Source organism: Trichosurus vulpecula, chromosome 9 (genome assembly GCF_011100635.1).
Source record: "Trichosurus vulpecula isolate mTriVul1 chromosome 9, mTriVul1.pri, whole genome shotgun sequence".
NCBI lineage: Eukaryota > Metazoa > Chordata > Mammalia > Diprotodontia > Phalangeridae > Trichosurus > Trichosurus vulpecula.
Genome location: NC_050581.1, coordinates 94227140 through 94241068, shown reverse-complemented (window position 1 = coordinate 94241068; position 13929 = coordinate 94227140). Strand labels below are relative to the sequence as shown.

The 13929-nt window shown below is 38.9% G+C and overlaps 1 protein-coding gene across 2 annotated transcripts in view; it reads right to left on the bottom strand.

Annotated features, from left to right (window-relative positions):
- Positions 1 to 341: 341 nt before the first annotated feature.
- The window catches only part of LURAP1L (leucine rich adaptor protein 1 like), a 57859-nt gene continuing 44271 nt past the window's right edge, over positions 342 to 13929 (bottom strand). For both annotated transcript variants that reach the window (XM_036738452.1, XM_036738453.1), the window contains one exon: positions 342 to 1082. In XM_036738452.1, coding sequence (XP_036594347.1) covers positions 708 to 1082 — 375 coding nt within the window. In that variant the 3' untranslated portion in view covers positions 342 to 707. The remainder of the gene's footprint in view (positions 1083 to 13929) is intronic.

Sequence of the window (13929 nt, the reverse complement as noted above, 5' to 3'; positions counted from 1 at the left end):
CCTTTCCATATGATTTACAGCTGAAACTTCTTGTGTGTGCGGCTTCTAACTTTTTAAAAAAAGTTAAAACACCACAAATCTGAGGCTGATTTCATATGATGATGGGGAGAGAAGATTTCCTATATCCAAATTATTTCCTTTATGCACACTCAAGAGCAGAAAAAAGTGCTCAGTATATGCAAAAGGGAAACAGTGAGGAAAGTAGGCCCACAATTAATAATTCCCATCAGAAGTTTGGCCAATTTAGGATAAACAAAGAAATAGAAATTATGCACACCAGACCTCACAGATACGTACATGACAATAATTACAATCATTTAAGAACTACATGATCTACAAAATTGCTGGTATCAGAACATAGTTTATTTTTAAATTTAGCAAAATGTTTTACTGGTAATCCCTGAACACGTGTTTTAAAAACAGAAAAAAAAAGTTTATTGCTTGTTCTTTTTTCCCACTTTAATTGTGGCATTGTACTATGAGGGGAAAAGTCTCTGCAATAAATTAAGAATGGAGATTAAGAATGGCAGGAGGAGAAATCAATCCCTACAAGAAATGTTAGAAGCAAGTAAAGAGTTTATAAAGCGGCTTCAAAATAAGCTTTCCTTGAAAAAGTTTGCAATTTTACCACAAAAATAAAATAGCAGCAGAGAAAGAAGATAAATATAAGTTAATTGCACACCAGTCCCATGAAAAAGCCCTTGCTATTAGCCAAAACGGTAATACTCAGAATCAAGTTTGGGACGCTTGTAGAAAGACTGTGAGTCTTCTATTAGGGAGGTGTCACTGAACTGGTCCAAATCGGAGGGAGTCTGGTGACCTGGGACATCATCTGCCAAAGTGTCCAGATAACTGCCCACTGATATTCCATCCAACCCATCACTGCCGTCCTGTAAGCTATTATAGCTTCCTTGTAAGGAGGTGTTTTGGCTTTCCAGTAAACTGCAAAGGCTCCCACTGAGACTGCTGCCTCGGCTGGTGATTGTACCCTTCTCCTCCATCATCCATTTGATGGACTCAATGCTGTCATTGATGATAAGCAGTTGCCGCATGAGCCGGACATCAGTGGCTCGGAGGTTAACCTGTAGGGAGGAAGGAGGAAACGTTAATTTGCTTTTAGAATTTCCCAAATATGCAGAGCTTGAAATAAATTAATATCATTTCAGATAATATGAATCTCTACATATTACATTCTACCATATTTAGGTTACCAAAAAATATAATAGTAAATGTTCTTTAAAAAACAAAAAAGAACCCAGTGTCTTAGAAGTGATATCAAAGGGACAGAATGGAACAATGGGAAGGACACAGGAATTGAGTGAGAATGGGGTTCACCTTCTGACTTTATAGCTCAATCCTATGACCTTGGGTAAGACACTTAATCTCTTCAAGTCCCATATTTTCTTAACTGTAAAGTGGTATTCATTATACTTTTACCATCTACTTTATGCTATGGGGATTAAATGGAATAGTATATCCAAAGCGCTTTGAATCCATAAAGTGCTATACAAGTCTAAATTATCACTGGTGTCCCTGACCACTCAATGACTCCTCTGCTTCTTTTTCCTCCCTTGGAGGTGAGCCTGGGCTGCTTGAAGGTTGACCGCTGATTAGAGATTTTCATCCTTATGTCCAACTGGAAGCCCAGGTTGGTCCCCCAAAGCTTGAAAGGGTCTAAATATGAGCCAGTGATGGACTGTATGTTTCCATGCTATCCAAAGACATGCCATTTTGTTTTGTATATGTGCATGTTAACATCAAATACATAATATGGAACTATAAGGAATGAGACAAAACGTTGTACAAACACATTAGAAACTTAAAAGGTGTAACTCTAAAGAAATGAAACTGATTTTCTTTGCTGTCTTGCTAGGTTTTTTTTTTTTTTTGTATGGGGCAGAGGGGACAGCATAGCTAATCCATAGGGTGATAAAGTTTTTAGCCCTAGCAACCCTCTAAAAACTTCTATTACATAGCAAGGAACTACAATCTGTATGAGCGAAGGAAGCTCACTGATAACATTCCAAATCTTTGAATTATTGAAGGGCTATTATAACTCTCTTACAAAAATCTAAAATCTCTTAGTCTGAGAGTCCTATGAGTCCACAAGAGATACGAACAACCTTGTTATGCACTTTAAATACATTAGTCAAATAAGGTTGGTCCTGACCTATCCACAGGAATGAGCATACAATGGCATCTTTTCAATTGAAGTTATTATTAATTTGTTATTATTATTATTATTTGCTGTTGTTTTTTAGTCACTTCAGTTGTGCTCAACTCTTTGTGACCCCTTTTGCTGTTTCCCTGGCAAAGATAGTAGAGTAGTTTGCCATTTCCTTCTCCAGCTCATTTTACAGATGAAGAAACTGAGGGAAACAGGGTTAAATGATCTGCCCAGGGTCACACAGCTAGTATCTGAGGCCAGATTTGAACTCAAGTAGATAAATCTTTCTGACTCCAGGCTCAGTACTCCATCCACTATAACATTAAGCTGCCTTTCATTATTATTAAAGTTATCAATAGCAGTATATTTATTATTAAGTTATTACAGAAAATATGTGTCTGTGTATGTTATAATACGGAGCAGTAACTTATGTAACTACGTAAGCTGAAAGTCAGAGGAAGAATGGAAGAATACATAAGTGTTAAGGGAGGATAAAAATGAAGGAACATCATAGGGCCATTGATTCAGAGCTGAGAGGGCCTTAGAAGCATCATTTTACAGCTGAGGAAACAGGGGCCTAGAAAGGTGAAGTGACTCAACCCAAGTCACATAAAAGAGCCAAGAGTTGAACCCAGGCCCTTGAATGTGCTTTCTACTACTTTCAAAAAACAGTAATATTTATTTCTCTATGAGGGGTATTTTTGTTGTTGGTTTTGTTTTGTTTTGTTTTTTGCCAGGAGAGGGAAAGTGCCTAAACTCTTAAAAATTGCCTTTGGCTTTCTACTGCTCCTGATTCTTACCTAGGTTTTGCAAATGGCCAAGGCCACCAGAAGGCTAAGACTCCATGCCGGCATGACTGTGTGCATGACCTGCACTTTCTAGTGATTTAGGGGAAGAGATTATGGAAGAATTAAAGGAAAGCTAACTTGAATCCCTCAGGTTGTGGGGTAAGTTCTGTTTGGGGCAGATAGGTGGCATAATAGAGTGAGTGCCAGGCCTGGAATCAGGAAGGCCTGAGTTCAAATCTGGCCTCAGACACTTACTGGCTGGATGACTCTCAGTAAGTCCACCACAGTCTGTCTCAGTTTTCTCGTCTGTGAAATGGGGATAATATTAGCACCTACTTCCTAGGATTGTTGAGAAGACCAAATGAGATAATAATTATAAAATGCTCAATGTTGTGCTTGGCACATAATAAGCACTATACAAAAATTAGCTGCTGTTGTTGTTGATCTTGCATCCCCTTTCCATGGGAAGGGAGAGGGCGATTCGCTGTAGAAGGCTCTTAGTCCCCGTAGTTCTGGGCAAAGGATCCTTCAGCCATAGTCCTACCCTCCGAATAGAATGATATTCATGGATCTTACCACTAGAGGTCCTATTTTCTCTCTCCCTCTCTCTCTCTCTCTCTCCCTCTCTTTCTCTCTCTCTCTCTCTCTCTCTCTCTCTCTCTCTCTCTCACACACACACACACACACACACACACACAAAGAACTTATGCTCAATAGCAGTTTGAGGCCAATGATTCTCCAGATCTAGGTGTAATCCTGAGGTGTCAGAATTGTGTGGGTGTGGAACACTGCAGGGCACACCCTCATGCCTCATTGGGAGAATCAGGCATCTTGGCTCCAGATGCATGCAGGTACATCCTATAATTAGAGTTCCTTTAAAAATGAGTTTCCTGGTTATGGGTTAATCCATAAATCTGACAGAACCTTGGAAACAGGGTGAAATTGGCCAACTAACATTCAAAGGGATGACATTTCCATAGACTGCTTGAAGTACAACGAAGCTTAGGTTACAGGTTTCAAGTAACTGTATAAATAACAAGAAGTTTTAAAAAAAAAGACAAGTCTTTGGTTGGCTAGGAAATTAAAGGAACTTGGATGACTTCCTGATCTTCCAGAAAACCACACAAAATAAACATGACATAGAACATAATATAGGAAAACATTTATCTACATGAAATTGTACATATATAAAAGTACTTCCACTTAAGGACAGGTGGCTTCATTTGTGAGGCTGCCTTGGCCATGAACATACTTCAAGAAAGTTAAAAATTCAACACATATTGACCAAGTACCTATTATGTTATGTGTATCAGTTACCGATGACGCAAAGAGAAATGGGGCAGAGGCCCTGATCTGAAGGAGCTTATATCCTAAAGGGGGAAGATTAAATACACAAATAACTGTGACTTGAGAGAATGAGAAAAGTGCAAAGGAAAAGTCTAGGCAAAGTTCTAGAAGAAGCATGAGTGAGGAGAGACCATTTTTACTTGAGGGAGTCAGGGAAGGCTTCCTGGAGACAGTGATATCTGAGCTGAATCTCAAGGAAAGGGAGGAGCAACAAACAATGATAATAGGGAGATGTGTATGAAAGGGGTGGGCAGAAAGCATGGAGGCTGGTGTGAGTCAAGATGTGGAAATGGTCTTGGTAGGCAGATGAGGGAAGGGGCTCCAGGTGTGCAATGAGGCATATGGGGGCAGATATGTTCAATGTGTCTGTTTTGTTTTAATTGTATGTCTTTGTTACAAAAGATGGTACCATGTGGGAGATGGTGCTGGGAACAACATTGCTTTTGTCAAAGGACAATGGCTCAAAAATGGGAGACAATAAAATGAGAACCGTGGATGAGGAATAGTACAATTCAACCAGAACACAGTCTGTAAAGGTAGTCTAAAATTAACATGGGTAGGTAGATTAAGCTCAGTTTTGGAAGGTCTTGATTGCAAGATCAAGAACTTAAATTTTACCCAGGAGACTACTGGGAGTCACATAAAAGTTTGAGTGGAGGAATAACAGAACCTCAACCATGTGTTGGAAAGATTGCTTGGGGCAAGGGTGTATTTGTTAGAGTGGACACACACTGGAGATAGGTAATGATTAATTCACCAGGTATTTATTTCACACTCATTTAGCACCATGTTATTGTTGAGAGGGTTATAAAAGGAGTATAAGATTTGGTCTCTGAGCTCTTGTAGTTTATAATAAAGTTTGAGAGAAATGATGGACAGCAACAAAACAGTCTAAGGCCATCATGATGATGGATTAAAGTTGGAAGAGACCTGAGATATCATCTAGTCCAGCTTCCTCTTTCTACACATTAGGAAGCTAAGACCATAATGGTGAAATGACCTGCCCAGGACCACAGAGGTGGTAAACATCAGGGCTGGTTTTTGATGCCAGGGCGTCTCATGTGAGTCAGTTCTCTTGCCATCATATCATACAAAAGAGCCAAAATGAGTGGTTCAACATAGCAAGGGCCCCAAATATCATAAAGGTAAAGAGCTCAGCAGTCAGGCATCTACAGATATTTATGGGTAAGTGGCTCACTGAAAAGTGAAGGCCACTAGTAATTTTAATTGTATTCTTCACTACTTCCTGATATATGATCTCTGCTCTGGTCAAACCAGCCACCTCATGATCCCATGAACCAACCACACTCATTTCCACACCTGTGCCTTTTTACAACTGTTCTCTTCACTTAGAATGCTCTACCGTCTCTGCGCAAATCTTATCAACCTTTCAAGTCTTGTTTCCTTCATGAAGCCTTTTCTGACTATTGCATCTCTTGTATCTCTTCCTTCTCTGAATTCCTGCAGGATTTAAAGTGCCATAGTCTCCTCACTTTGTGTGTGTGTGTGTGTGTGTCTGTGTGTCTGTGTGTATGTATGTGTGTGTGTGTGTGTGTGTATGTATGTGTGTGTGTATGCATAGATGAATAGGGGGAGGGTATCTGGAATTGTGAATCCACCCATGTGAGGAGCTCCCAGTATAGAAATTCTCTCCACCAAAGGGAATCAGTCTGCTACTTAGTCTTAGAGGGGTGCCTGGGGGCACTAAATGGCCCATGATCACATAGGTGATAGGAGGTTTGAGGCAGGTCTTCCTGATTCCAACGCTGGCCCTCTTTCTACCATTTCCACTTTCTTCTTAACTACATACCATGCCATATTGCTCAATGTTATTTTAGGACTGTTCATTTTGTCTTCACAACAAGTCAGCCGTGTAGCCCCCTGTATTAGCAAGGCAATTATCACAATATAGATGATAATTATCAAAATGCCTATGTGGTTCCATATCTCAAAATATAAGAGACTCTCCACATAGAAGGTAGAAGAAGTAAAACATTTATTTAGACACTAGAGAACCAGATCCCATAACCAATAAGCCCAACCCATCACAGCAGCAAAGGATTCAATATACAACATCACAGCATGGAGCCTTGCCATCCAAAAACCATTTGCCCTCCTGCTGGGGCCTTCCCACAAATACACTCACAGCAACTACGTCTGCTCTCTCCCTCAGCTCTACCTCCTCTCTCAGCATTTCCTGTGACACACTTTTCTTTTCCTCTCAGCAAGCTCCTCCCACCACATTTGACTTAGGCCTCCTGTGAGGTAAGCAGGTCACATGGTCTATTAGTGGGTGGGAAAGATCTTCAAATCTAAATTGTTATTACACCCCCTTGACAGTATGGCTGATATCTTCTACATCTGTATTTCCCTTAAGGGTCTGGCATGAAGAAGGCTATTTAATTAAAATAATGATGCTGCTGCTGCTGCTGCTGAGGATGACTAGGATGATAACATTCATATAGCACTTTAAGGTTTGCAAAGCACGTTACATATCTCAATTGATTCTAACAACAACCCAATGAAGAAGATTCTATTAGTATCATCATTTTACAGAAGAGGAAATTGAGGCTGAGAGGGTAAATCATTTGCCCAGGGTCACAAGAGCTAGGAGAGCTAGTAAGCTTAGCAGGAATGACTTGAAATCAGATCTTCTTGACTTCAAGTCAAGCACTCTATCCACTAGGACATCTAGCTGAAAAGTGCTCAACAAATATATGCAGAATGACTGGGTCCAGAAATGATTTGTTTTTCAACAGTGAAAGTTTGTGTGTGTTCAAAGAGTATTTTTGTAAGTCAATATTTAAAGTTCATTTTAGGACCAAGTCATACCCTCTGCATCCTGGAGTAGAAGTAGATAAAGAATTCTTCAGTTATGAAGACTTTCTGATCCATAAATTTGTCTTTTCCAAACACTTTGTCCCGTTGATATCTGTTATAAATGGTTAGGTTACTAGGCAATTCTAATTCAATTGAATTAATTTCATTTTTTTAATTCACTTAACGTGACGCAGGCACAGGAGATGCAAAGACAAGAAAAAACTATGGTCTCCGCCCTCAAAGAGATTACTGCCTGTGCGGAGAACACAACAAGCCTGCAAATAAAGTGCGGTACAAGGAATGATTCCATGGGAACAATGCAAAGATCCAGAGAAAATCCTCTGGGGAATACTGAGGAAGTAAAGAATACTTTCAGCTGAGAGGATGCGAGAAGACTTCACACCGAAGGCAAGCCCTCAAAAACCTATTTATGCCATAATACAGTGGAAATAATAAATGACTTAAAGGGCAGGGACTTTTTAATTTGTATATCTAGTATGTAGCACAATACTTTGAACATAGTAAACACTTAATAACTGTGGGCTGAAATGAATTGATTCGAAGCCTTGGACCCCAGGTTCCCCTTTAAAAAATAGCCCTTTGTCTTTTTGTTCTTTGAGTCTCTAGCATTTTGAGGCCTCAAAAGAGAAAGGGAGTCAGAGTACAAGAATGGACATTCTGGAGGTGGGGCTGCTCCCATAGCCACAGAGGGGTGTCATTCTAGCAATAAGGAGCATTTCACAGGCTGGATGGGCACAGAGTGGCATCAGAAGAAGAGGAAGGAACATGAATGGTGGAAGAGGGCCTTGGTGGCAGGAAGCAGACATCAGCAGTCATGCATGTATAAGCATGAGTCACGTTTAAGTCAGGGACTAACCACATTCAATACTTGATGTGGAAAATAGTCTTCCCTAACTCCATTGATTTCTTCAGCAATTTTAATCACTCTAGTGATTAGTGGTTTCCACGAATCAAATTTAACCAAATATATTGGGCAATAAAGGAGGGAGTTGAAGTAGGAAGCAAACAAAGCTCCCTTTGATCATGAAATAACTCACATTAGAAAAATTACTCTCTGAAAGTAAAATATCTATAAGCCACTGAAACATAATTGGAAAAAATAAAAAGACAAGCCAAGTGGAATTTCTTAATCTAGTCTATCGGTTATCGTGGTTTTAACATTGACCTTGTGTCCTCCCAGTAATACAGTGAAGAGGAGTTGAGTGTTGGGCACTCTCAAATGATGATAATGGTAATGATGATGACAGTGTTTACATAGCACCTACTATGTGCTAAGTGCTTTGTAAATATTAGCTTGATCCTCAGACTGATTCTTGAAATATTATTTGATCTTCACAACAACTCTGAGAGGTATTATCTCCATTTTACAGATGAAGAAACTGAGGCAATCAAGGTCAGGTGACTTGCCCAAGGTATCATAGCTAATAAGGCCATATATATACATGGCTAAACCTGGAACAGCCCAGAAGCACCGATTTGCTCCTTGGTTCTCATCCCATCTGCTCCCATGTCCATGTCTTTGCATATACTTTTGGCCATACGGGAATGACAGGCCCTACTTGTCAGGTTTATTATCCCCAGCACTAGCATGGCGGACTTGCACAGAGCAGGCCAATTGAAGAATACAACTCTTTGTATCACACATAAAGAAGGCAGGGACATCTGCTTATTTCCTGGGATATCATTATAGCAGTATCTCTTTAACTTTGGAGAGGGTGCAATTACTGTTCAACCTTGAACATGTGAGCAATCCACTAAATTGCTAAATTATATTGTTGACTCTGTCTTCAGCAGTGGCCCCACCCTTTCTTGCCACATTCATGTATAAAGTCTGGCAATCATTTCTACAGAGTTCTGAAGCTTGTGGTTAGCTTTGGGAGGAGAGGGGGAGGCTGGTACTTCAATCCCCTACAACACTATGCAGACCAATTAAATTATCCCAGCTCTGATATTCACTAGTTGTAATCTCTCAGAGTTAGTTTTCTCATCTATAAAAGAGATGAAATGATGCTCATTATTCAATTCCACAAGCATTTATTAAGTGACTTCTACATGTAAAGCACTATGCTAGGAACAGGGTGTACAAAGACAAAAAATAAAAGGCAAACAATCCCTGCCCTCAAGGAGTTCCTATTCTATTATACTACCTATTTCATATATAGGCATCTAGGTGGCATGGTGGATAGAGTGCTGGAGGCCTGGAGTCAGGAAGATTCATCTTCCTGAGTTCAAATCTGGACTTAGAAACTTCCTAGCTGTGTGATGCTGCCACTATATACAAGTCACTTAACCCTGTTTGCCTCAGTTCCTCATCTGTAAAATGGGTTAGTGAAAGAAATGGCAAACCACTCCAGAATATCTTTGCCAAAAAAAAACCCCATGGATACAACTAAAAACAAATGAACAACTTTATATACGGTGCTTGTGAAGAAAGTGTGCCATTAAACCTTAATGTATGACAGAAATATTAGCCGCAGATATTTGTAGTCTCCCAATATTTAACTATCAGTAGGGGGGCGAGGGGGAGCAGTGGAAGGTATTATTTTATGTCGTCAGTACCTTTCTCTCAGAATGATAAATGTAGGAAGGAAGGCCTTCCTAATTTCAAATCACATCATATTAGTGCAAAGAAAAATCTAAGTGAGAAAAGGGTGGTTAGCGTTTTAAGAATGAGGTATTACGGCAGCCAAAATCATCCGGACAAGGTCTAGGAATTCAGTGTCTGAAGTCAATCAGAGGATAACTGGTTCACGGCTATTTCAAGTTTTATCTCCCAGGTAATAAGACAATATCTTTAAGAGGAAGTGAACTCATGATATGAGTCACAACCTAAATATCCATTTCTTTGTTTGGATAGCGATAACTCAGTGCTAGCGTGTGACTGGTGTCACATAAATACTTGTTTGATTGTTTTCAGGGAAACAGATCAAAATGACACTGAACAAAAGAAATGTGGTCTTGTCTAAAGGATTCATTAGGGAGTTTAAAGAGTATGGTGATTGTGATTTTCTTCTCATTTTGCTATTTACTCAGTTTGGCATTTAGCAGCATTACATGCCAAGGAGTTCTTTCTAGTTAACCCAAATCCCATTTGCTGCAGGATAGTGGCATGACCAGTGTTACTAATTATGTGGTAACTAAAAGCAAACAAATAAACAAAACTGTGTCTTTTTCTCAAAGTCATAAAACTGTGTTAGTGATGGTAAAAGGCAGAGTGTGTGTGTGTGTGTGTGTGTGTGTGTGTGTGTGTGTGGCTGGGGAAGTCTCGGTTTTTGGTTTATTTCCATTATAACTTTTGCTCTGAGATTTGTAATTCTGTTCTGGGAGCAAAGAACTATTATGCCTGAGGAATGCCTGTACATCGTTGATAAAAAAAAAATAACATTGGGAAAATATGCTAGATAGAGCACTGACCCTGGAGTCAGGAGGACCTGAGTTCAAATCCTTGATGCTTACCAGCTGTGTGACAATGGGCAAGTCACTTAACCCTGATTGCCTGGCAACAACAACAAAAAATGAGCCTTGAAGTTAGGAAGACCTTGGTTTAGGTCCTGCCTGTGAAACCTATGTCTGCGTGAGATCCTGAGCTGAGAGGAAAGAGCACTGACAACTTTAGATTATTAAGGGACTGTGTAGGCAGGTTCCGGGTGACACAGTGGTTAGAATACTTAACTGGGAATCCAAAGATATAGGGACAAGTCCAGCTTAGCTACTAAGTATCTATTTATTTGTAGATAAATCACCTACTTGCTCTGGGCTCAGTTTCCCTACTTGTAGATTGAGAGGTGTCAATGGAATAGTTTTTAAGGCCCACGGCCACACATGAAGTAAGTGGTATTGGGCAAGATTTGAATCTTGGTTCCCTCACTCCAAATTCACACTTCTTTATCCTTACTCTGTTCCCTTTCAGCCATTTTCTTATTGCTTGGAGCCACCTACAGAAAGTAGGAAGGGAATGAGATGGGGCGTCAAATAATTCATCTAAGATTTAGTTAAAACCAACAACAACATATAGTTAAAACAAGCATTGGGAATTCTATGTGGGTTTCAATTATCTTAGAAGCAGTTAGGGACTTAAGTTTTTGGGATAAGAAGTCATTTTATGGTAAAAATTGTTGGGAAAACTGGAAAGCAGTCTTGCAGAAATTGGGCATAGACCAGTGTCTTACATCATTTACCAAGATAAAGTCAAAATGGATACATGATATAGATATGAAAAGAGATATTACAAGAAAATTTGAAGAACATGAAACATATTACCTATCAGACTTACGGATGGGTGAACCATTTATGAATAAACAAGAGATAGAGAGCAGTATGAGGTATAAAATGGATAATTTTGATTTTTTTTAAGTTGTACAAATAAAACAAATGTAGTTAAGATAAGAAGGAAGGCAGAAAATTGGGGGAGGGGAATTTATAGACTTTCTCAGATAAAGGTTTCGTATCTCAAATATATAAAGAACTTTGTCAAATCTATAAGAATATGAGTCATTCCCCAACTGATAAATGGACAAAGGATATGAGGAGGTAGTTTTTCAATGAAGAAATCAATACAATTTATAAACATATGAAGAGATATTCTAAATCATTATTGATTAGAGAAATGAAAATTAAAATAACTTTGTAATATCCTTTTGCACCTATCAGATTGACTAAAATGAATGAAAGAGAAAGTAACAAATGTTAGAGGAGATGTGGAAAAATTAGGACACTAATTCACTGTTGGTGGAATTGTGAACTAATCCAACTATTCTGGAAAGCAATCTGGAATTATGCCCATAGAGTCATTAAACTGCCTATACCCTTTGACCCAGTAATACATCTACTATATCTATTTCACAAGATGATTAGGGAAAGAGAAAAAGAACTTATGTGTTCCAAAATATTTATAGCAGCTGTTTTCTGGGGATCAAGTATTAGAAGTTGAGGGCATGCCCATCAATTGGGGAATGGCTGAACAAGGTGAGGTATATGATCATGATGGAATACTATTGTGCTGTAAGAAATGATGAACTCGACGGTCTTAGAAAAGCATGGATAGATTTGCATGAAATAATGAAGAGCAAAATGAACAGAACCAAGAGAACATTGTATATAGTAAACAGCAATATTGTTGTAAGAACAACTTTGAGTGACTAAGTCATTCTGACTATTGTAAATTCCCAAATTAACTAGAAATATCTAATGAAGATGCTATCTGTGTCCAGAGGAAGAACTGATAAATGGAAGTATGTATAGAATGGTTTTACATACTATACATGCATGCTTGTGTCTAATAATAGCCATTTCTAGGGCAGGGGGAAGAAAAAAAGGGGGGAAAGAAAGTTACATGGTAACCATATTATACATTTAAAAGGAACAGCAAAAGCTGTACACAATAGATTTGCAGTTTCATGTGCAGTCATCTTTTTTTCCCATCTTATATTATGGAAATGCTTATTTTGTTTCTTAAGTTTCAAATAAAATGAATTTAAAAAAAATTTAAAAAGAAGCAGTTAAGGATATCATAGGAGTTTCTGCTCCAGATAGTTTAGGGTTGAATTGGGAAATGATATTTGTCTTACAGTACTCCTTTGCATATATTTATCTTCAGTATATCAAACCATTAAGTAATATTTCAAATACAATGGATAGATGAATAGGTTTGTCAAATTTGGAAAACTTTGAGTATTACCTAGAGCAACTAATGCCTGAAAAGTACCATCTTTTCCATTATTATTTTCCTTCCCCTGCAGTTTTTTGGGCTTCATTTCTTGGGCATTTTGAACAGATTAACATGGGATATCTTTTCTGCTTGTGCATTTCCATGTTAAAATCCAGGCCCCAGGAGGGAAATCACAAATGCCTAGGGCAGCTGAAGTCTGAATTTCAGGGATGGTATTGTACTTTGCATGCTCATTTAAAAAAAAAAAAGGCATTCTGTCCTGAGAAGAAAGGAAAACAAATTACAGCTGCCTTTCAGTGTGATAGATATTACATCCCTAATTTCTATACAAGAATATAGAATCAGCATTGTTCATTCAGATTTGCTTTGGAAAGTAATCAGTAGTTGGAGGAAGTGAGTTCTTTATCTCGGGTTGGCAAGGCCCCTTTCTTGGCCACATTTCTTTCCATACATACTTTTTTACATTTCAAAAAGCATCAGAATGCTCCAAATTGCACAGCCTTGATTCCCATTGCTTGAAAAATTGCTTTTCCACCAGTCCTCCCCAGTCTCCTCTCTTCTTTCCCCTCCCTCTGGGTTTACTGCAGGGATTATTTCAGAAGCTGCTTCTCTGTTACTCGTACTGTGAATTTCCATTTCAGACAGCTGTATTAACAGTCATATTTATAAAACCACCTTCCAAATTATCTTCTCAGCAGGACCTTCAAAATTTATTTCCATCCTTGGAGTCTGCAAAGTAAAGCCATGATATTTTCTGACCCTGGTGATGTCAGGAACACTGGATGTCACAAATTCTATGTCCTCGTTCCAGATCATCTCTCTTTCTCCCATCCCCCACCCCTTTCCAGCTTCATGTTCCTTTCAACGTAGGGTGGAAAATTCAATAAATAAATCTGTTACTGCTGTCTGGAGAACCCAGGCATCCACAGTGGCACCAGCCAGCTTTGTTCTTCTCTACTGGTACTCTTGTTTGGTGAATTGAAAGCAAAAAAACAAAAACCAAACAAAAACAAAACCTTTGTGAAGAGTAATTTCCCAAAAGGCCAGTTAAATTATGCACATAGAAAACACTGTCATCAGCACAGTTGCCTGATTGATGTTGTTTGGGGAAACTGGAA